At 36.0% G+C, this 25,635-nt stretch overlaps 1 protein-coding gene across 3 annotated transcripts in view; it reads left to right on the top strand.

The window, feature by feature from the left end:
- The window catches only part of LOC150107299 (fibroblast growth factor receptor 1-like), a 334,528-nt gene that overhangs the window by 302,057 nt on the left and 6,836 nt on the right, over positions 1 to 25,635 (top strand). For all 3 annotated transcript variants that reach the window (XM_090391806.1, XM_090391807.1, XM_090391804.1), the window contains 2 exons: positions 14,929 to 15,066; positions 21,479 to 21,584. In XM_090391806.1, the coding sequence (XP_090247932.1) occupies positions 14,929 to 15,066; positions 21,479 to 21,584 (244 nt within the window). The remainder of the gene's footprint in view (positions 1 to 14,928; positions 15,067 to 21,478; positions 21,585 to 25,635) is intronic.

Genomic DNA, 25,635 nt, shown 5'->3' with positions numbered 1-25,635 from the left:
CATATAATCTAAATCCCATAATCCAGATTCTTTATCCCCTTGGAACCCAGGAGACCAAATCTGTGCACAATAATCCAGGTACAGTCTTATCAAGGCCTTATAAAGAGGCAAAATGACATCCTTATCCTTGCATGTCAAGGTTCACTTCACATTGCAATTACCCTCTGAGTTATGTTTGCAACTTTGCTATATGACCTTTGAACTGCAAATTTCTGTCTATCATTATGCCAAGATCCCTAGCATAACCCCACTGATATAATATGCCACAGCACATAACTTGACACTTACTAACATTAAACTGATAGAAATTTTTGTTTGCCCAAATTTCCATCTTATGCAAATCATTTTGTAAGTGCTGGATATCAGTAGCATTCCTGATTGCCCTGCCTATCTTTGCATCATCAGCAAACAATTGCGTATCTCCTGTAACTCTTTCTAATGTCATTAATGTATATTCTTTCTTTTAGGGTTACACGGTGATCAGCACTCATATTTGTAGATTTAGGGACTCAAAAACACACGTGTCGAACAGATTATTTTATTAATTACAAATAAAATAAAACTTGACGTTTCGACCTCTATATCGAGGTCATCATCGGAAGAATACAACTGTATACAGAACCAAGCTACATGCTCATGCTTTCTACATCAGTAAACTAAATCTACGTAGTTAATAAATCTTTTTTCTAGCCTGACCTCTAGTGATAGAAAGGAAAAACAAAAATAAATAAAGAAAGAAAATTATAAAAAAAAAAATTATATATATATATATATATATATATATATATATATATATATATATATAAATGCAACTACAATAAACTGTTAGAGTCCTATGTATTAATATTCTGGATAGTTACAAAATGATTTCTTTCAGTTGCTATTGAATGATCTAAACACTTCACCAGGTTGTCTTCTTGTAGTGAGAATTTTTCTAATGCTGTACATTAATCTTCATTAATGTATAGATTCTTAGTTCATCTGAGGTAATATAAATTTTCAAGAAATTTTCTTCATAAGGGGATTAGGAAAAAAATAAAAAATGGCAGCCAGTAATCTGCCAAAACTAAATAACCTATTACTAATTATATGAAGAGCTGAAGACTTCAATTCGGCAACATGAACTTATTTAAGTTAAGGGATATTACATCCCATATTGTTTCTTAGCTGAATAAGAAACTCAAAGAGTTTCATGGCGAACATAATAACTATATAAAGTTCAGCGATTCCAAGCGTAAGAAAATACCTGGATAGTGCAACACCTGACCCATTTGGTAGTGCAAACTGAGGCAATTCATAGTAAGGGTGGAGCAAGCTCCAATCACTATTCTTGGTATTTACCCATAATGTGAACTTAGCTCCTAGGAGCTGTATTACTGTTCTACATTATGAAAAAAGGTCACTACCCAGACCGGTTTCAACCTTTATGTAAAGTGAAGCAGGTTCTAAAAATAAGACGATCCTGAAAGATCGCCCAACTCAGCATTGTTCCACTCAGTGACAGGCTTATCCTATCACCAAGAAGAACTTCTCAGCATTGGCTCTACCCAGTGGCAGGCTCACCCCACCACCAAGCAGAGCCATAATCTCAGCGGTGGCCCCACTCAGAGACAGGCAAAAACCTACCTCCAAGCGGAGCCTCTCAAAGCCAGATCTGCCCTGCACCGGTTTCCACCCTCATTGGGGTCTCATCAGTGAGTAGGTAGACCTAGTTAATACCAAGTTAGTAGCGAACAGAACTTACATCCCTTCTATGAGAATTGCCAAGAAGGTGTCCTAATAAATTACTAATTATATGAAGAGCCAAAGGCTCCAATTCGGCAACATGAACTTATTTAAGTTAAGGGATATTACATCCCATATTGTTTCTTAGCCGAATATAGAAAATATATAAAGTTCGGCGATTCCAACCATAAGCAAATACCTGGATAGTGCAACACCTGACCCATTTGGTAGTGCAAACTGAGGCAACTCATAATAAGGTTTTGGGTAGTGACCTTCTCTCATAATGTAGAACAGTAATACACCCATAATGTGAACTTAGCTCCTATGAGCTAAGTTCACATTATGGGTAAATACCAAGAATAGTGACCGGATCTTGCTCCACCCTTACTATGAGATGGGTCAGGTGTTGCACTATCCAGGTATTTGCTTACGCTTGGAATCGCCGAACTTTATATAGTTTCTATATTCGGCATGAAACTCTTTGAGTTTCTTATTCGGCTAAGAAACAATATGGGATGTAATATCCCTTAACTTAACTAAAATAACCTACTTTATATGCATTCACCACTGAATACAATGCCATAGACATGATACAAAAAAGATTACCTCGTAATCAGGTAATCTTTTTCAGGAAATCATCATCCTTTTCTTCATGATACTAGAACATAATTACACAACTAAGTTTATATTGTTAGCTTCCTGTCAGCAGCTGTCTTCTAACCTAGTCCAAATGGTTATTTATCAGGTATCCAATACTGTCACGTCCTGCATTTCAGTCAGTAAGGCAATATTAAGTGCATCAATCTTTTTCTTTAATCATCCTCATAGAATAAAGGTGGTTAAATTGGGGTGATTAAATTGATGCCAAGATAGCAGGAATAAGACCATCTTCCTATAGGTCTTATTCCTGCTATCTTGGCATCAAACTACTGTTCTTCTTACCTTCACTCTTCCATTATGTTCATGTGGCCATAGCACCTTAGATTAGCTCTGGTCACTTAAACAAAATGTCATGTTTCTTTTTGATATCTTCATTTTTTTTTTTTAATATGAATTTGCTACTGACTTAAACCAATATTCATAAATTACAATTAATTTGAACATGGCTAGTTTGGCATTTTGACTGATTTGCCTCTTATTCCATATTAATTGATTTAGATGTCTTATCATACTATCCTAGCTTATTCTGGGTTATTTTCCCCCCTATTTAATTTGCCATCTTATCTAAAAAATTGTGCCTTAATTTATAAACTGAACTTATAAATTGTTTTATAAGGTCAATCATGTTGCTGCTATTTTTATTGTGTGTGTGTGTGTGTATCAAACTTACTGCTGTTATTCGATATATTCAAGAGTACTGAAGACTTGTAGATTTATTGAGGATATAACATCATCCGAAGAAAATAAAGAACTGAATTTACTATCTCCAATTTTAATGGCAGGTTTTATACCAGTGGCGCACCCAGAGGGGAGGCCAAGGGGCCCCGGGCACCCCCCAAAGAAAAGGAAAAAACACTAGAAAAATTTCCAAAAATCTTTTCCTAATTAAAATTTTTTTTTTATTTTTTTATTTATGTTGTGTGCTACTTATGAATTAGCGATCACTGCAGATGCTCAGTTATAGGTCGTATGCGATGTGTAGTGTGTCTACTCAACTCGCCCCCCCCCCCAAGGTTAAACCCTGAGCGCTCGGCCCCCCTCCAAGATTAAATCCTGAGTGCGCCACTGTTTCATACTACTCTACTTCATAACATGATCCATGAACCACACTTGCAGTACATGAGTTGATATCAACTGCAAACTTATGAATTAAGTACTGGCCATATGTTGGCTATATGTTTCATTTTCAGTATATAATTATAGCATTTTGGATGGTATATAAAACCTAAATACAGATCCTTGTTTCCATGATCTTTTGATTATTTGTCATAAAATAAAAATCTTGTCATGATCATCATGACAGGCTGTTTAACAATCAAATGACTGTTAAACAGCCTGTTCTTCATTATATTTTTCTTAGTCTCTTAACACGTTCGCTGCCACGCTACTTTGGCATGATCTGTTCCCCTACGCCGAGCTGTTTTTCTTCTTCAAGGTCCATACAATAATCTCGTTACCGGAGGTAAACGACCTACGAGTATACTCGTAGTTGGCTTGTACAGAGCATATACGGTCTATGAGAATACACAGTTTTGAAGCTAGCCCCACAAGCCAAGCATTTTCATTTCTTCAAGGTCACTACAATAATCTCGTTCCCGGCGGTAAGCGTCCTACGAGTATACTCGTAGCTGGCTTGTGAAGCAGGATTACCAACTACGAGTATACTCGTAGTTGGCAGCGAACGTGTTAAACATGTACATCCCCTGAAACAGTAGAGAACTTCTCTGTAATTCTGATCTTCATTCTTATTTCTTTTTTTTATATAATTGCTAAGACAGTTTTACTCCAGTCATTTCACCTGGCCTTTTAAATATACAGTATAGCTAATGCAGGATTTTTATACCTCCATTTAAACATTTCTGGTTGAACATCATCTACTCCAAGCTGCCTTTCCACATTCCAGATAACATTTTCAATGCCCACTACTGGAATGTACTTATGACTATTTTCTACTACTGATGTATCACTTGTTATTTAATTTAAAAACTTTTAAAAATACTCCCAAATATCTTTATCATTAGTTGTCACCTTTGCCATTTTTAAGCCTTTAGAATATTTTAATATCTGCATGATATACACTATCTACAATTTTTTTTTTTAATATGTTGAGCCCATACACAAGGTTAGTAGATAATCATACTTCACAGGATCATTTCTGTAATATAATTAGCGAGTTCGGACTCTGAAACTCGCAACAAACACCAATAATTGTCTGGATACCTCCAATGGCACATATGGACATGCCACCAATGTGGCCCATGATGACACTTCTCTCGAAGTCACTGAGTTCACAGCATTTTGCCATACCACCTATATTCAATTACTACAATGCAGTGGCGCACTCAGGATTTAACCTTTTTTTTTGGGTGGGGGGGGGGGAAAGGCCGAGGTGAGTAGACGATTTGTGAATATACACTATGCATCGCATACGACCTATGACTGAGCATCTGCAGTGATCAGTAATTCATAAGTAGTGTAGAAATAGAAGACACGACACAACATAAATAAAAAAATGAATTTAAATTAGGAAAAGATTTCTGGAAAATTTTCTAGTGTTTTTTCCTTTTCTTTGGGGGGTGCCCGGGCCCCTTGGCCCCCCCTCTGGGTGCGGCACTGCTACAAACTATCTGTACATCGGTTTTTTATGTTATTAACAAACCTGGAATGTTCCATAACTTCAAATAAAGTTGAGTGGCAATGGCACATATGGACATGTCACATTCCATGAAAGCAGCTCAGTACCTTGATATTCTGGATAATCAGGTGCTGCCTACACCATGGAGTTTTTATGGAATGGACCCATGTTACCATCAAGACAACAATGCCCCATGTCACAAAGCTGCAGCTGTTATGAAATGGTATGAAGAAATGGGCGTTAAACGACTACCCTGGCCTGCACAGAGTCCTTACCTCAACCCCATCGAACACCTGTGCGATGAATTGGAGCAGCAATTGGGATCCAGAGCATCATGTCCTCAATTTGTCGTTGAACTCAGTGCTGCTTTGATCGGGGAATGGAGACAAATTCCACCTGATGTCTGCCGCACATTGGTGGAAAACCTTCCTCAAAGGGTGCAGGAGGAGATCAAAGCCAAAGGTGGACATACCCAATATTAGGGTTTGCCTACTCATATCAATTGTAAATTGCTAAAGTGTCTGGATAATTATTGGTAGATATTCTTTTAGGTATTTTGTCTTTACTTATTCTGATTCTTGAAACTTTCAGTACAATTTCTTCATTTTCTGAACTGCTTATTTCACATCTTGAGTTCAGTGTGAAGTTCTGAGTTGTCTATGCTTGTAGACAACTTTGTCAAACTTGTTGCTTATCTTGCTAAATCAAGCTTTTCTTCAGATTTTGACACTAAGTCTTTGAAAGCTGCTCAATTTTACTTAAAACTCTTTTTTCCTTTTAGCATGATATTCATTAGTCCTACTCAGAACTGAATGGTGTTTGCTTCCTATTCTATATCCCTCCCAATACACTCTACTGCCCTAGTGTTTTTCCTGATATATACTTTATACTCAATACTTTACACCTAGTTAGGTGTAAATTATTGAGTATTTGATGATTTTCATTCAGATGCATCACATTTTATATTTTAATAAATTAGCTGACTTGATCACTAGACGATTTTATATTAGAAAAATAGGAAATAGACCAAGATATAATTAAGGTACTAATTCTCCCACTCCCTTTACAGTAATGTAATGTAATGGATTTGTAGTTTACTTTTTATTTGTATTATTTGTAGTTTACAGTAATGTAATGGATTTGTAGTTTACAGTAATGTAATGGATTTGTAGTTTACAGTAATGTAATGGATTTGTAGTTTACTATCCTAGCTTATTCTGGGTTATTATTTCCCCCCATATTTAATTTGCGACCTTATCTAAAAAACTGTGCCTTAATTTATAAACTGAACTTATAAATTGTTTTATAAGGTCAATCATGTTGCTGCTATTTTTATTGTGTGTGTGTGTGTGTATCAAACTTACTGCTGTTATTCGATATATTCAAGAGTATTGAGGAAATCATCATTGAAATGTATTATTATCGAAATATTAAAAAATTGTTAATAAAATCATTTTATAAAATACAAAGTTATTAAAACAATTTGTAACTTTGTTAACATCCAAGATTGTATACATGGAAAGCTCCAGGGTAGGATATAAATAGTAGAAGAAATCAGATAGATTATGTTTTGATAAACAAAAGATATGGAAACATTATAAATAAAGATGTGACAACATATCCAGGAGCAGACTGTGATAAGATCATATATTGTTGTCAACTAAGATGAAGATTAATCTAATAAAGGTAACTGCAGGGAACATGGAGCGGCTGAAGTTACCAAGTACGGCGAATGAATTCGCAAAGAAAGGGGAGGAAGAAATGAATGAGAGAAATATACAAGAAAGTGGTGATGTAAGTGAAAAATGGAAGATTCTGAAGGAAAGCATAATTACTGCTACAGAATTACATTTAGTCAAAAAAGAAGAGGAAAGAGAGAAAAGAAGGAAACCATGGATGATGGACAATATTTTGAGGAAAATAACACAAAGAAGAAAGTTAGTTAATAGTAAAACAGAAGAGAAAAAAAAGCAGTATAAAGACTTGAATAGGGAGATACAAAGAGAGATAAGAAGGAAAAAGGAAGAATGGTTAGATGAAATAAGTAAAGATACAACAGCAAAGGCAGAAAGAAAGGACATAAAAGGTGTTTATAAAAACATTAATATGATGACAGGAAGGAGAAAGATGCTAAGGACTGGAGCAATCAAGAATGAGAGGTGAAATTCTGATAGAAAAAGAGAAGATATTATAGAGATGGGAAGAATATGTAAGTAAACTTTATTAAGACAGTGAAAGAGGAGAAAATCAAATGAAAGAACATAGTGGGCAGAGGCTGTACATCATGCGAGAGGAACTGAATCTAGCAATTCAAAAGATGAAAGAAGAAAAATCCCCTGGAATAGATGGTATACAGATAGAACTTAGAAGGAATATAGGTGAAAAAGGTATGGAAGTGTTATGGCAAATTATTAGCAGAATTTATGAGGGACAAGAATTACCAGAGGAGTTTAGAAGATCAATTTTTATCCCCATTCCAAAAATGACGGAAGTTTTAGACTGTAACAATTTTAGAACGATAAGTCTTAAGTCACACAGGAAAAATTCTGGTGCAAATAATTTTAGAGAGAATTAGTAACAAAATAGAAAAAGAAATGAATGAGGAACAGTTTGGATTCCAAACCAACAGAGGAACTAGAGAGGCTATAACTTGTCTAAGAATTATTAGGGAGAAAACACTAAACCATTGTGGAAAGTTGTTTTTGGGATTTCTAGATTTTGAAAAAGCATTTGATACAGTGAAATATAAAAGGCTTTTTGATATTCTAGAAAATATTGATATTGACCTATTTAAAGTATACATTTTTGGTCGTTTTATAATAGAAATACAATTTTATTAATACAGACCAGTATTTTACAATAAAAAACATATATTCAAACCTACCAGTTTCACCAGCAAACTGTCTGGCTTTTTCAAGATATTACAGAGATATGAAAGTTAGTAAATGCAAATTAAAAGGAACATAAAAAACGTTGTAAACCAAACTAGTATCTATGGTTACACGTTTCGCGTGACAGAGATGACTTATTGTTCTTATTCATTATCACGCATGCGTGTTTGTTGTAGACTTGTAATGTGATTACTGGCTAGCTGTAGTTCAGATTGATTGAGAGAGAGGATCAAGTTTTTCCACGAACTGTTTAGAATTACACCCTGATTTCTGTTGAGGTTTCCGCCGGTTATTAGCACTATTGTGGCTTCCTTAAATACACAATGCCTGTAGTCGTCATCAAGATATGGCATGGAGCTGTTTTGCCAATCTATCATGTGGTTAGACGTGCAGAAATGATGTGCTAAGCCGGAAGAGATGCTTCTGTTGTGGTTTACATCACCAACATGTTCTTTTTGTCTAATTTCTAAACTTCGTGAAGTTTGTCCGATGTAGGCAATACCACAGGAGCAGGGAATGTAATATACTCCTGGATATTTGTAGAACGGAACTTTATCTTTTGGAGATCCTAAAACTTGTCTGATGTTGTTAGTTGGTTTGAAGATCATGTTGTGGGCTCTTAGTATTCTTGCTATTTGATAAGAAATTGACTTGATGAAAGGTATCACTACAGTAGAAACGTGCTGATGGTGGGGTTGTCATTGTATAGATTTTTTTGATGATATCCATTTTGTGATAATGTGTTGGCTATTAGTGAGAGTTCATTCTGTGTATCCTCCTCTTCTGATATAAACTTTTTGGCTCTATGTTTCAACATGTGGATAATACTCAGTTTGTGTGACTTGTGATGGTTTGAAGTATAGTGAAGATATCTTCCAGTATCTGTGGGCTTTCTGTAAATGGATAATTTGACACTGTTAGGTTGTTTTTTTATCAAAATATCTAAAAAGTGCAGTTGGTTGTTGTTTTCTACTTCCAGAGTGAATTTTATCTTGCTATATATTGAGTTGATTTTATCTACAAACGATTTAAGGTTGTCTAAGCTGTCTTGCCATATGATGAATATATCATCCACATATCTCCACCATGTAGATGGTCTCGGAGAGATTGCAGAGAGAATTTCTTTTTCAAGTTTTTCCATGAAAAGGTCTGCACAAGATGGTGATAGTGGGCTTCCCATTGCTAGGCCTTCTAATTGTTGGTATATGGTGTTGTTAACCTTGAAGAAATTAGATTGAAGGCAGTGTCTAAACATCTGTGTGATGTCTAGAGGAAAGAGGTCTTGGATGATGTTTATTACCTCTTCTACTGGAACATTGGTGAAAAGGGATACAACATCTAGGCTGGCTAGCATGTCAGTTGGTGCAATCTTAATGGCTTGGAGTTTATTTACAAAATGTTGACTATTCTTGATATAGGATTCTGTTGATCTTATTTTATTATTTAATAAGTTTGCAAGATGCTTTGCCAAAAGGTAGGTTGGTGATGATCTTCCATCAACTATTGGACGGAGAGGTATATCCTGTTTATGTATTTTAGGTGTTCCATATAGTCTTGGGGTGATAGGATGTGAGGATTTTAGTGTTCTCTTCACTTCTTCTGGCCAATTGTTATAATTTCTGATTAGTTGGTTTGTTTCATTATGATTTTTAATTGTGGGGTCTCTGTCTAGGATTTTATAAGTTGAGGTGTCTGATAGTAATACGTTTAACTTATCATAATAATCTTTAGAGTTGAGGATAACTGTAGAATTTCCTTTATCAGCTTTTGTAATAATGATATCTTTATTTTTCTTCAAGTTGAGAATTGCCTTTCTATCACAAGGAGACGTGTTGAGAACAGGTTTTTGCTTTGGCTAGGATTATTGTACTTTTGAATCTAATAGTGGCGGCAACGTTTTTTGGTAGTGGATATAGGCCTTTTTCAATTCCACACATAAAATCCATTTTAGGAATGTTTTTGGGCGTAATCGCGAAATTAAAACCTTTTTTGAGAATATCAGATTCGGTTCTTGTGAGGTTATGATTTGACAAATTGAAAATCACTTTGTCATCCGGGAGGTTGTTTTGTGTCCGATATTTTTTCTTGTAAAGTTCGTTGAATTTTCTAATTTGTTTGTCCTTATAAAGTTTGAAAGTTTTTACGTAACTTTGTTGTATCATTTGGTCTAGTTGATTCCACATGGTGTATTCTACGTTGTTGGAAATTTCATCAAAGAACTTGCGGCAATTAATATCACTTTTATTCAGTTCGTATCTTGTGTGTTGGATCCTTTCTCTAACAAGCGCCAATGGAGTGCGTAGATAAATTTTTTTAGCTGATGTAGAGTTGATATGACCTCTGATTATAAGGAACTTAGGAATTATGGAGAATTCCCTGCAACGTTTAAGGAACGTTAAGTGGTTCAAAAGTTTGGCTTTTCTGCATTTTGCTCTTTCCATGCACCGAACTTTGTGTTTCATTAAACTATTTAAAGTATACATTTTTGGTCGTTTTATAATAGAAATACAATTTTATTAATACAGACCAGTATTTTACAATAAAAAAACATATATTCAAACCTACCAGTTTCGCCAGCAAACTGTCTGGCTTTTTCAAGGTATTACGGAGATATGAAAGTTAGTAAATGCAAATTAAAAGGAACATAAAAAACGTTGTAAACCAAACTAGTATCTATGGTTACACGTTTCGCGTGACAGAGATGACTTATTGTTCTTATTCATTATCACGCATGCGTGTTTGTTGTAGACTTGTAATGTGATTACTGGCTAGCTGTAGTTCAGATTGATTGAAAGAGAGGATCAAGTTTTTCCACGAACTGTTTAGAATTACACCCTGATTTCTGTTGAGGTTTCCGCCGGTTATTAGTACTATTGTGGCTTCCTTAAATACACGATGCCTGTAGTCGTCGTCGAGATATGGCATGGAGCTGTTTTGCCAATCTATCGTGTGGTTAGACGTGCAGAAATGATGTGTTAAGCCGGAAGAGATGCTTCTGTTGTGGTTTACATCACCAACATGTTCTTTTTGTCTAATTTCTAAACTTCGTGAAGTTTGTCCGATGTAGGCAATACCACAGGAGCAGGGAATGTAATATACTCCTGGATATTTGTAGAACAGAACTTTATCTTTTGGAGATCCTAAAACTTGTCTGATGTTGGTGGTTGGTTTGAAGATCACTCTGATGTTGTGGGCTCTTAGTATTCTTGCTATTTGATAAGAAATTGACTTGATGAAAGGTATCGCTACAGTTGAAACGTGCTGATGGTGGGATTCTTCTTGTCTGGGGTTGTCATTGTATAGATATTTTTTGATGATATTTTGAGGATATCCATTTTGTGATAATGTGTTGGCTATTAGTGAGAGTTCATTCTGTGTATTCTCCTCTTCTGATATAAACTTTTTGGCTCTATGTTTCAACATGTGGATAATACTCAGTTTGTGTGACTTGTGATTCCGTAATACCTTGAAAAAGCCAGACAGTTTGCTGGCGAAACTGGTAGGTTTGAATATATGTTTTTTATTGTAAAATACTGGTCTGTATTAATAAAATTGTATTTCTATTGATATTGACCGTTATGACTTGGAAATTTTAAAGAGATTATATTGGTCACAAACAGCATCAGTATGTGTAAATGGAGAGGAAACAGGAGAATTCCTGGTGGAGAGAGGAATTAGACAAGGATGCAAGTTATCACCATTATTGTTTAACCTTTATAGTGAACAAATGCCGAGAGAGGCACTTGAGGATGTAGAAGAAGGAATAAAAATAAATGGAAGAATCATTAATAACTTAAGATATGCGGATGATGTAGTGGTGATAGCAGAAAGTGAAAATGGATTAAAACAAATTGTTCAAAGAATTGAAAACTCTTGTAAAGAGCACGGACTAAGAATTAACCCAAAGAAGACCAAGATAATGATAATGGGTAGAAAAATAGGAGATAATGTAAAGTTAAGATGTGGAGGAAAGATTTTAGAAGTGGAAAGATTTCAGTATTTAGGTAGCTGGATTTCAGAGAAAGGAACTTCAGAGTTGGACATTAGAAATAGAATAGGCAAAGCTAAATTGGCATTTATGGAAATGAAGAGAATTTTAATAAACAAGAATATTAAAATAGGTGTTAGAATTGGAATAGTTAAAGCAACAGTTTGGAGTATTGCACATTATGGAAGTAAGTCATGGACACTCAGAAAGAGAGATATGGAAAGAATTAATGCATTGGAAATGTGGTGTTATTGAAAGATGGAAAAGATTAGCTATACAGAGAGAATATCAAATCGAGAAGTTTTAAGACAAGTTGGGATGGAAAGAACACTGCTCAAGAAGATTATGCAAAGAAAGACCAGATTTGCAGGACATCTGAGAAGTTCTTCGGGACACCTGACAAGAACTATATTACAAGGGAAAGAGAAGATATAGAAGACCAACTAGAGAGTGGTTTATGACATCGTGGAATGGACTGGTTTAAGAATGAGGAAGCGACCAACAGAGAGAAATGGAGAAGAGCTGCTCATCTGCTGTAACCCTCTTGCTAGAGGATGCTACCAGACGACGACAACGTAACTTTGTTATAAAGTATCAATAAACTTCAGTTATATTTTGTATTGATAGCAGAAAAATTTCAAGTTTCTGAAACACACTTATTTTGGCCAGCCTAGAACACCACTTATCATTCTCTCTTACTTTAACAGACAGAAGCCATATAAAAATTTCTTCTTCTCCCCCCCCCCCCCCCCCATGTGCACAGGCATCCAGAAGCAGTACCACTTGTAGTAACAGCTAGTCTAGATAGTATTCATGTTTTGCACAATTGAAGTTACTATGTATAGTATATTGGAGATAAACTACATTCTTGAGACAGGGGGAAAAAAAAGTGACATTTTCATCACTGCTGAAAGGATTGTTTAGAAAACCTATCAAGCCAACAGTTTATTCCGTCTTCAAATGGATTTTTTTAAGCAGGATAAACTTTGAAGAAAAAGCCTTAGCCTGCCCCACAAAAACCAACCATATGGCTTCGCTACGTTGATGATGTGTTCGCTATTTGGCCACATGGCTCTGAAACACTTCTCTCCTTCTTAACACACTTAACCAACACCCCAGAATCAAATTCACTCTAGAAAAAGAGGAAAACAACAGCCTCCCTTTCCTAGACACACTAGTCACCCGCCAGCCTAATGGAACCTTGGTTTTCTCAGTTTACAGAAAAACCACACATACAGGCAGATACATTCACCAACAATCCGCCCCCCCTCACAACAATATGGAGTAGTGAAAACACTATGCAACAGAGCTAAACTAATCTGTTCAAACGACTTGGCTAAACACTGAACTAAATCACATCCTCAACACTTTCTCAGCCAATGGCTACCCCCCCAAAAAAATCCAAAAAATATTAGAACCTACAAACCACAGATCCCCTCCCCACCTCCACAACAAGGATTACTCTAAATCCATCACCATTCCCTACATCCGAGGCACCTCGGAAAAGATTACCAAAATCTTAAAAAAACATGACCTGACCTCCTGTTACAAACCTTACAGAAAATTGGCATCCCTTATCCGCTCCACTAAAGACCAACCACTTCCCCTAGACCTACCTGGTGTTTAGCAGGTCCCTTGCAGTTGTAAACTGTCTTACTTTGGCCTAACAGGCAGGACAGCGAATATCAGAATTTCGGAACACAAGGACTACATTTTCACAAATACAGTCATTCTGGGCTTGCGGACCATGCTCTGGATACACGCCACAGAATACGGTGGAAGAAAGCTACAGTCATACACCGTAGCAAAAAACAAATTTGAAAGACTCTTTATGGAATCAGCCTCAGCCCTAAGAAATTCTCCAAACCTCAACAAATTTGGTTGTATGTGACTGCCCCAAATTTGGGAGGCCTACATCAGCAGACCTTCAGCCCAACGGCCAAGAACACCTACTTAGCCTGCTAGAGGGTATCATCAGGACTGTTAGGAGAACAATAGCTTCATCTCTTCATTCCCAGTTTCTGTGTTGTAGTGTCTACGTGCACGTAACTTTTTTTGTAAGTTCCTTTAGAAGATGGCAACGTGACGTTGCCGAAATATCGGAAAATATTTATTAAAGTTTAATTTAATTTATATCCTTAACTACGTTGTTCAATTCCTTAAGTGTTTTCATAAGGATAAACTTTCTAGAAAGATCTTTACACTGAAGTCTGCTGAGACAGGAAAAGTATATTTTTTACTTTCAGTTTAGGAAAAGAATGCTAAATTGGAATCAGATGCTCTCATTTTAGACCTGTTTCTTTGTAAAAATCTTAATAAATTTTTCATTCTGAAGTCAAATTCAATCTCTTATGAAATGTTTTAAAATCATATTTTATGTAAATAATTATCATGTAACTTTTTATATTAACTTTTTTTTTTTTTTTTTAAATGGAGAACTTATTTCATCGGATTGTCCGACTTCTTCAGGCGTGGGAACATAGAAAGCAAGTAAACACTATAAGAAACATCGTATTACTATAAAACGACTATTATAAAATCAGTTAGCTTTGAACTGTAGCTACAGTCAGTGTTGAAGTTCTATTGTTAGGCAGCTATTTAACAATAGAACTTCAATACGGACTGTAGCTACAGTTCAAAGCTAACTGATTTTATAATAGTCATTTTATAGTGATACGATGTTTCTTATAGTGTTTACTTGCTTTCTGTGTTCCCATGCCTGAAGGTCGGACAATCTGATGAAACATGTTGCATTTTGAATAAATTCAATTGTTATTCTAGTCTCGGTTATAGTCAGTAAATATGAATATAAATATATATATATATATATATATAAGAACTACTCGGTGATTAATTTGTGATTGTCTTTAGGTAGGAGATGAATTTCATTACCCAGTGTGAGACCACCACCCTGCTTATTCAAGGCCTTGAAAAAGTTCCATGTTTGGCCTCTAGAGCAGGGCTTTCAGATTGTGTAAAAAATATAAAAAATAAAATAAAATAAATGACACGCATTTATGATTTTTCAGATGGTCTTATGGTGTACTGCTTTGGGAAACAATGACACTAGGTGGCACTCCATACCCTTCCATTCCTGTAGAAAAACTTTTTCAGTTGTTAAAAGATGGCCACCGAATGGAAAAGCCTCAAAATTGCAGTCTTGAAATGTAAGTTTCAAATATTATATTTTTCATTATCTCTCTCTATAACGATAAGGGTGGCAGTCCAATCCTACATGTAAACAAAACCTGAAAAACAGACAAAAGAAGTTTAATAGTTTTATTAAATCAAACATCTCAATCTTAACAGATCATCTTAAGTGAGCAGATAATTCAAACAAGAATAACAACAATGAATTTCAAAGATACCAGCTGCACACTGTAATAAGTACAACAGACTTCAAAATGCGATTAAGAAACTACTGATTGTAACCAACAAGAATAAGATTTTCCCAAATTTTAGATAAAGAAAGACTGTCATTGTGGTCGATTCTTCAGTATCTCTTTGAACAAACACTCAAATTTGAAATAGCAATGGTAAACTTATTGCTACTTCAAATTTGAAGTAGCAATAAATAAATGAATCTCAGACCAAAGATTCTGTTGTCATCAACTCCATACTGTGCTGGACCCGACTGTAAGATTGATTTCCTGTTAGTCTTTTCTCAATAGAGCATCTAATTTGTCCAAAGTAAATTTGATAAACACATGGGGGATAGAAGAGACCATTTATCTTTGGTGACTAAGGTAACAAAGGAGAGAGTTAATGAGAGGGGGGGAGGGGGAAACCCAACACTAAGTTATAATTCTTAAAGGATATTAGAAAATGGTTCAGACTCCAGCAACATAAGGAATCAGAACTCTTTGTACAAGTTCAGAGTTCTTAGGAGTAGGCCTGTAAGAATTAAGTATGTGGTTATCTTCTGTGGGGAAAAGCCACACATTAGATGTTAAATTCTAGTCTGAGATCATGAAGGCTGAAACAAACATAAATTCTATTCAGCAAAGTTTTGATAATGCCCATTTTGAAAGAAATGCCACATCTCTAAGATTATTCCTACCTCTGCATTTAAAGAAGCCATCAAATCAGCTAATGTCTATCAAATTTACTGTATCTCTGACCTACAGGAAATGATTACTTCTATCTTAGATGTGCCTACCTACTAAATGTAGTTCTGAACATCTCTAATAAGTTTCTTGCTACTTCTTCAATAAACACAGATGCCTTCCTGATTGCAAGTTTGACTCCCTCCTGTCTAAGCAAAGACCAGCTTATGTCAATCCTGATTTTTAAAAAAAAAACCCTACATAGTCAACATTTTCCAGAAATAACATGATTTCTCCTTAGTTCCTAAGAAAGTTCCTTATACAGATTTTCTCCACAACATCAAACATAAGTTATTTAATCTATAGTGACAACAAGCTCTGACTTGAACTTTCCTCTAATATGCTAATGTTTCTCCTTCTAACCTCTTTCCAGCTAAGTTTAAAGCTTTGAATTCCTTGAGGTTTCTTTTATTCGTGTGGGGTTCCCACCATTCCTCAACCACCCCTCAGGACTGGTTGAGCCCTTCTAATGAGGGATTAAGTACTATATCCTATGACTGTAACCTGTGTGTGTGTGTGTTTACAGGGCCAGTTTGCCTGCTTGCAGGATGAAAATCCCAGATAACCTGGGGGGGGGGGGGGGGATGCCCATGCCTAAGACCATCTAACTTGGCTATGGCCGAGAAAGATCTTTAACTCATCACGTCGTCACGGGAATCGAATCTAGGACACTCCTTCCCCAGGCATATGGTTGCAAAGCGCATAGCCACTAGGCTAACCATGCAGACATTCCTTGAGGTGAAATAGCCATTTAACTATTACTAAGGTTGACGATGCTTGTAACGCTTCATTCGACTTGTGGCAGTGCAAGAATGCTATAAACTTATCCATCTAGGCAGAATCATTATCTTGTTTATATAAATAAATATGTAGATCGGCCTGTTTAATGTGTCAGTAAGTTTTTTCTGTTGATTTAATCTGAATGGAAAAATATACATGAAGTGTGTACTGATTTTTTTAACTATGTCCACCGATCTGGTTACTTGGATTCTAAACAAGAAACTAAGGAAAGATCAAGTCTCTGGAATGTTATGGGAGAAAGAGTGAGAAAATAAGCACTGCAGATTTAAATGGAAAGACAAAAAAGTTTAAGCTGGTGAGGGAAATTTACAGGATTAATACAGAAGAGACTATACACAGAGTGGATGGGAAGAATGAAATGCCATCTCTAGAAGATGGGTAAGTGTGTAGTAAAGAAGAAATTGAGTAGATTTTTTGAATGCTAGAAATGGGAATAAGTTTAAAGTTCACATTAGACACGATGCTCATGTTAGTGCTTTTACAATGAGTCTGTGGAACCCTATCAAGTTTTTCTTAATAATAATCTGGCAAATTACTTCATAGACTCTAGAAAAATATATGAAATTCCCTATTAAAATGGAACTAAATTACTGCTTTACAAATCCATCTAATCACTATATAGAATCCTACATCCTGCAAAGCAATGACAGCAAAATTCAAGTACATTTGGAGATGCAATCTCCACTGTTTAATTTGTTTGTAAATGATATATCATGTGAACTGATTGGGGATCTTTAGCTATTTGCTGATGCAAAGTTGGGAAGAATTATAAGTAGCACTGCTGATGTTAATTCCCTTCAGGAAGATTTGAATAGACTTTTTACTTGGACAGAAGAGCAGGGTTGTAGTTTTAATATCAATAAGTACAAGGTGTTGCATTTTGGAGTGCAGAAATATAAGGCTGTGTGCTATATCAATGGTGCCATACTGCAGAAAGTGGATGAGGTTAGAGATTTGGGAGTAATGGTTGACAGTAGACTGAAGTTTAGAGGGCATATTGCTAGTGTTGCAAAGGCCGCACATTGTAGTGCTACATCCCCGGGCAATTTGTAGCAAAGGAGTTGCTCAGGGATGTACCACCTTACCTCAGTCCTGAAGATATTTTCAGGTGCAAACTTTGTTTGCTTACACTTGGATAAAGGATTAAACTAAATTTATTTTAGTCTAACCAAGTGCAAAATAAACTTCCAACATCTTTCTCTAAATCCAGAGTAATTTAATAATAAGGTGGTACACTGGTTGTCAACTCGTATAGGTAAATATGACCGCTCTTTTTCACTTCTGCCTTAGTATCACCACTCTGGGTCTGCCTCCTACTGACGAGACCTCAATAAAGGTTGAAACTGTTCTGGGTAGTGGTCCTTCCCTTAATGCATAGCAGTATACATGTCCGCAAGGAGTGATGAGATCTTGATCCACCTTTGCTATGCGTTGCGCGGGGATTCCTGAAAATATTTTCAGGTGCAAACTTTGTTTGCTTACATTTGGATAAAGGATTAAACTAAATTTATTATAGTCTAACCAAGTGAAAAATAAACTTCCAACAATATTTTGTTTGTTTGGGTGGTATATCTGCTTTCTTCCTCGAAGTTCTGCATAGCTTATCTGAGAAAAGTAATACACATACACAGCGGCGGTTTCGTGGTTTTGTTTCAATACCCATCACAAGCCATGATAATATTTTTTTTTTTTTCCAAACTTCAAATTTTATTATTATTCACACATAATACTTACACACTAATCTGCATACATCCATATACATTTTCATTACATATTAATTTTTTTTCACAATATTATTTTTCAGATAAGGTAAATAATTTTTTTTTTAACAATGAATTTCATACAAATTTTCCTTTTCTTTTTGTATAATGTATTAATAATAGTTACTGCAGATGGTAATTTATAGTTGTAGTTGAATAAGATTACATTTTTTTTCTTGGAATTTTCCAAGCATCATTAGTGCTTGGAAAATTCCTTCGTAATTTTCCAAGCACTAATGATATCCCATCCTTCCAATTCCTCCCTCCATGAAACTTCCCCAAGTCAACTTGGGGAAGTTAATTGTCTAAGACTATTATAATCACCTGCCTTATAATTCACACATACGTTCCCATCTCTTTGATACTCCTGCATGTATATTCATCTTCCAAGTCAAAACCATATGGTCACTCTCTCTCCAACTGGTGGGAGAGATGTCATCTCAGTTATTATCAACTCTTCTGAAGCTATGACCAAATCCAAAACTCTTGACCCTCTTGTTCCCTCTATTACATGTTGCCTGAGACATTTGTCCCTCAAGAATTCTAGAAATTCCATTCCCTTATTGCTACATGCATCTTCCTCTCCCCAATTTATACTACTGTAGTTAAAATCTCTCATAACAATCATTCTTCTTGCACTTGCCAAGCTCAACTGTCTGAACATCTCCTGGTCCCCACCCCATGTGCTCCTTGGTCTGTAGCAACACCCCTAAATATCCTGTCTTGCCCACCTCTACCTGAAACCATATGCTTTCAAAATCATTAGTGTCACTGCCTTCCAAAGCCTCCACTCTTAATGGACATAAGTCGTCACTTATCATTAACAGTACTCCACCATGCTTTCCCTTCCTATCCTGCTGAAAAATGCTGTACCCTGCTACTTCTATTTGTGTTGTTATATCCTCTTCTGTAAACCACATCTCAGTGATCCCAGTAATCTCTGGCCAGGCTGATGCTATCAGTGCCACCAATTTCTCTCCTTATTCCGGATACTCCTGGCATTAGTATAAAGCATAAAAAGCCACTGTTTCTATACACAGCATTATCCCCTCTAGACTCCACTGGGCTCAGCATTACCTGATATCGTCCCCCTGCAACCATCCACTCTGGGACACACCAACTCGTTCAGAACAGCAATCTCTCCAGATGCCTATGTCCTTCCTCATTCAAATGCAAGTGGTCTCTCGAATACAATTCCTCTGTGTCCTCAAATGCCCTCCAAGCATCCACATATTCTAATCCTCTGTTCTGCTCAGCTCATCACTATCATACCTAGGCAACATGCACACTATCTTTCCTCTCTCTGTCTTCTTTCGTACAACCTCAAGTAAGAATCTCATATCTCTCACTGCCCAATTTACATTACCTCTCAAATCATTTGTTCCTACCATCACAATCATCTCATCCACCCTTTCACCCCCTCTTAATTTCCATAGCCACACTTTCTATTGTTCCTCCATGCAAACATTCCTCCCGCATCCTATCTTGAACACCACAGATCATCTAGTCCTCTTACCACCCTGTTCCTCGATTGTTCACATACATCCCTACTTACCTGCCTTCCTGACATCACTCTATCATTCCCTCTCTTCTACTGTTCCTATTCTCTCCTCTTCTATCATTCCCATAACTCTCTCTCTCTCTCACTCCTACTCTGATTCACCTTGCATTCGTCTCTTCCATTCGCCTAATCTCATCTCATTCCCTAGACATTCACCTGCTCTTTCAGCTCATTTATCTCTCTGCAAGTCAGCCTTATTTGCCATTCATCCTCCCAATCGAGACTATCTCCAAAAACTTCACAAATTCATTCAACCTTTCCATACTTATTCCCCGTTCTCATTATTTTATTCATATTTCTCTTGCCCTCTATCATACCACTCATCTCTCTCTCTCTCTAAGTGGAGAATCTCTCTGGTCTCTGACTTGACATGGTCAGTTATAGTCATCTCTAACTCACCAAGTTCCTCCCATTGGCTGCATTTCATGCATATACGTATTTTCCCTTCTCTCACCTGCCACATATATAACTGCCGAGACGCATACATTCCCCAAATCCTGCATGCTACAAAATCCCATGATATCATGCAAAATGGAGTCCTTAAATCAGGGAGGACTTGGTGATACGCAATTTGCAATTTTCACTGCCTCCATTATTCAAAATAGTGTCAGAACTAAACGCTAAATAAGTATAACTATATAAGTAAAATGCAAACAATTACAAACAAAACATTTAAGTATACTAAATATAAATAAAACTAAATAATGAAAACTTATGTTATCTTCTTGTTTTCCACCATTTTGTATCCGATTCCGACCCCGTCTTCTCAGTAACCAAACTACACAATATAGCGACAACAACTAACTTCAAAAACAACCACTGAAAAATACTCATATTTCAGAAAAACGTAGAAAAGCAGACTATTCATCGATTAAAAAAGCACTTTTTTCAGCACAGCTCAAATTCCCCACCGACCAAAGTGTAAAGCCAGGAGTTAGAATCACTTTAAAACTACAAAAATGGGTGCAGCGATATCACCATGTGCTTATTTATATGCCTACATAGTGCCCTCTGTGATGATGATAATAATAATAATAAGGAAAATTTGAAATCTATAACATGAAGTAGCAACTTGTTTGGCATTCCTATTTAAAGCTATTAAAGCATGTCTGCTGACCAAAATTTTTATTTTAATAGTTGGTGTTCAATATTTTTTTAAGTTGGGAAGGATAAAGTAACAAAATTTCTCATCTTTTTTAAACAGTATATAGATATATTTGCATCATATGTACTAGGAGTGACTGTGGATCTATTAGTGTCTCTAGAAACTTTTATTTTGTTTGTATTCGTATTTATTGAGCATGATAATATAGGTGAAAGAAATAACATCTCAATTATGTTTATATTCTAGTTACATGATAATGAGAGAATGCTGGCAAGCCTCACCCTATCAAAGGCCAACATTTGGAGAATTAGTAGAGGATCTGGATAGAATATTAGTCCTTTCATCCGACCAGGTAGTATTTTTTACATGAACTATAATAACTTTATTAATTTATAACATCAAAAGAGAAATGAAAGAGATGTAGGATTGTACATAACCTTAAAGCTATGTAGATGACTTGTAAGTTTAAAACATTAATATTCACATCACTTACTTGTTGTAATGCACTGAATTTTCACAAAAGGCCAGATGATATGTGACAACGAAGTCCCCCTGCTTATATTGTCTCGTATATGTGAGATCAGACTATTATGGAAGTTCACCTTTCTCTTGCCAGACATAGCTCATTAGGGTAGAATAAAAGAGGTGGAAAATTTTTTTGGTATATACCTTTATTGATTCTACGATGTCTTCCACCTCCGTGACACAAAATAGCTCATTAGTGTTATAGCATGTGTTTTAGCCATGTCTCTACTAACTTCTAATTGGCAATTTTCCTCCAAATGAATCTGTTAAGACTCTAATATTATCAGATCTCATATTTTGATCTTCTAAGCAACTTCTAACTCTATCAATCTACCTAAATCTTGGTCTTCCTCATTCCATCTTGATTTCCTAACCTTTCTTCACCCATTCCATTTAAGTGACCTGAGAATAGTTCTGCTAACACATTCTAGAATGCACACAATGTGAAGCTCTTCTATAATATCCTTATTTTTTACATGATAAAGCCACTGATGCCACCTGTGGTCTCCAGTTCTTGATCAAGTGTTTTATTTCTAACCCAGCTCTCAGATCTTCTATACAGCTAGTTTAGTAGTTTGACTAAAACAAACACCACTCTTTATAAATCATTTCTATATATATATATATATGACAACAGAGTAGTCATTTTCACAATGGAAAATACCCTATCTGAGCAATATTCAGAAGCAGTTGCACAGCATATTCCAACGAAAAATATAACTCTCATTTCAAGAGTTGCTGGAACCGTGCTAACGTATTCCATCAATACATTGTGGTTTGAAACATTAATCGAAAAAAAGAGTACACATTGGTGCATGTCCTGTAAGTGTCTCAGCTATGCTTCCACGAAAGTAACATTGTGAAATGTCCCTCTGGAAATATCCTCTGCAGACTTCTGTCAAAATATAGTGCAGTGACTGGCAAAATCTGAACACTGCGAACTTCTACCACTGAGCCTGAGTTTGCCCACATCAAAAGTTTTAGAACACAGCCTTTAATACAATCGGCACTATACCAAAAATAATAAATACAGAGTATCTTATATCATCTACATCAGTGCTTCCCAAACTTCTGGATGTCAGGGCCCCTTTGCAAAAATTAAAATATTTCACGCCCCCCCCCCCCTCGAAAAAAAAATCGTAATAGAGGGATATATTATTATAATATTTATTGTATTTATATTCAATACAAAACATACACAGCGAATATTGCAAAAATCAAATGCATATATTACATCTTTTGCCTCTTACCGTTTGGTTCTGAAGAAGATGCGGGCTATTCTGGTAAAATATGAAATACTGTCCTTTTTTTTTAGTCTGTTTCTGCTTCTTCTGTTGTTTGCGGGATTTTTTTTTATTTTTTATCAGCCACTTATCCATCTCAGGGTTAAATTTTTTAACGTAGAATAGATCAAATAATATTACCACTTACCAATACTGGCACACCACAGACTGATAACATGAAATTAGTGAATATTACCTGAATAAGGGAATCCCCGGACAAGGAACATTTTTCTCTTTTGTGACTTTTCTCCCTTTAAGGTAATTAAGCCTAAGGCAAAACAGACAGCAAAGGCAGGTTATTAAAACGTACGTATGATTGGTGCGGTATTAACAAAAGATCGCACAACCGAAAGATAAAAGCATAGTTGACAATTGAGTTGAAATGCTAACTCTCTTCAACCGAATTCCATATGCGAAACTGCCATAACATTCATTATATATATATATATATATATATATATATTACTTAGTTTTAACACTTTTACGAATTTTAACACATTCGGTTGAATTTTATTGCTGCCTTGGGAAATCGAACTCACACACATCTAATTAATAACAATAGTTTTTAATTAGATACTGTGTTTGCCCATGCAACACATGGTTTTGTTTCAGTCTATACAGCATAGTTTCTGTATGAGGGGCCATGTGATTCATTAATTAGTGTGTTTTTATCCCAGCTGTCTCTAATTGCACTATTTGTTGAGAAATATATTACACAGACTCCTCATACCTTATTCACTGGCATAATAAAACTACTTGTTTTTATTGCCGCTGCAGTATAGTGGCTGTTAAGGAGGGGCATGTTGTTTACCACTGCAAGCGAGTTACTATCTCCCCACATGAACTTGTTTAAGTTTTTTTTCATGTGTGAAATATATGCGAAACTTTTATTGGTAACAGAAAACTAGCTCGGATGACAGTGATAATATAAAACAAGTTTGATATGTATATAGAGTCAATATCAACAGTCCCTGATTACGAACGTGTGATGAAAGGGACAGGAGAGCATTCGAAGTAAATACAATTAACCACCACTTTGAAATGAAACGTATGAATAAGCAATATTTACTAATATTCATTAAGCACCGAAATACGCAGAAAGCAAAGTTTGTGAACCAATACCAATGTGTGAATTTTTCCATTAAAATATAAAAAATAACAAAAAAGAAATACATTTCTTTTAAAATAAAAAAAAATCTACTTAGTCTTAAAGCATTTTAAATTTGTTTTCATTATTTCACGGCCCCCCCTCAACAAAACCCGCGGCCCACAGTTTGGGATGCACTGATCTACATCACTGCTGCTGTGCAGTGTTTTTACTGTATGAAGAAGGCCATGTAGAGAAATCATGCCAATACTTAAGAATGAGACATCAGCTGACAAAGACTACCAGCACTAGAGGATTCAAAAACAACAAACATCAAACAACAACAAAAAAAAGACATGGCATTCCCAAGAAAAGGTAATCATCTCAAGTACAAAACATTTTCCAAACACAGAGGAATCAACATCAAGTACTATTAAAGAAAAGGAAGCAGGAAACAAATGATGACAAAACTACATGAGCAAGAAAATAGTAGTACAACGAATACAGCAAAAGAGTTACCCAAACAACCAAAGATAAACCACTGTGGTTGCATTAAAGATCCCTTGCCTCCAAGCATTCTAGAATCCTACCAACAACCTATAAAGAGGGTAAAGAAAAGATCGAGCTTCCTGAGTCCTGAAGAAGAAACTGAAAATGTAAGTCATCCTCAGACCCATTGACAGCTGAGCATTTTCAGAGCTTTATTAAGAGAGTTCAAGGCTCATCGTGAAAACTGCTTACAGTCTATGATGGCATGGTCTACATCAGTGGTCTAATTACCCAGCTCGAAGAACTAGGAGACCTGACAGGGTAAAAAGGAAAAAAAACCATCAACCTCAGAAAAAGAATATATTATCTGATCAATGGGCTTGAATTCCAGCAGGAGCATAATTATCCTTAAAGCAAACAAGGAGCATCATGCCAGCCAAAATAAACTAGTACATCATGAGCATCCCCAGCAACTTTTCTCTCATTAAATGCAAGAGGACGTGCCACACTACTGTGAAACAGAGTCATCCTGCAACATATCCTTGCCCATCAGCCACAAATATTTAAGCTGCAGGAAACTAACTTCCACTCCTGACAAAAAGCTTCACCAGCACTGGCCATATACCATGCACCATTGTCCTGCCAAAAAAAGCTTCCTAAAATTATGGATCATAGATTCCTTTCCCAGCTACGCAATTTATGCAATCATTAAAACTCAGACTGGGAAGAGAATACATATAATTATGCATATATACCACAGGATGAATAGTTTGTAGTGCAGGTACTGGAGTTCTTTCAAAATCGCCTCAGCAAAATTAATGAGGGCCACCTCATACTGGAGGGGATTTCAACTGCACTCTGTATCTTGCAGTGGACAAACATAAATGCCAGGAATAACTCTCACAACTTCTGCATTCTTTAAAAGGCTAAGTGGAGGTTTCCTCCCAGTTATTCATGACTGCCAATCTTCAAGGAACCCCCCATTTGCCTCCAGTTCTTTAATGTAATCTGAAAATGAC

The sequence above is a fragment of the Typopeltis vanoorti genome, chromosome 4 (genome assembly GCF_054136105.1).
Source record: "Typopeltis vanoorti isolate ZY-2024b chromosome 4, IOZ_Tvanoo_1.0, whole genome shotgun sequence".
Taxonomy (NCBI): domain Eukaryota; kingdom Metazoa; phylum Arthropoda; class Arachnida; order Uropygi; family Thelyphonidae; genus Typopeltis; species Typopeltis vanoorti.
Note: the sequence above shows the minus strand (reverse complement) of the source record. Positions and strands in the feature narration are given on the sequence as shown.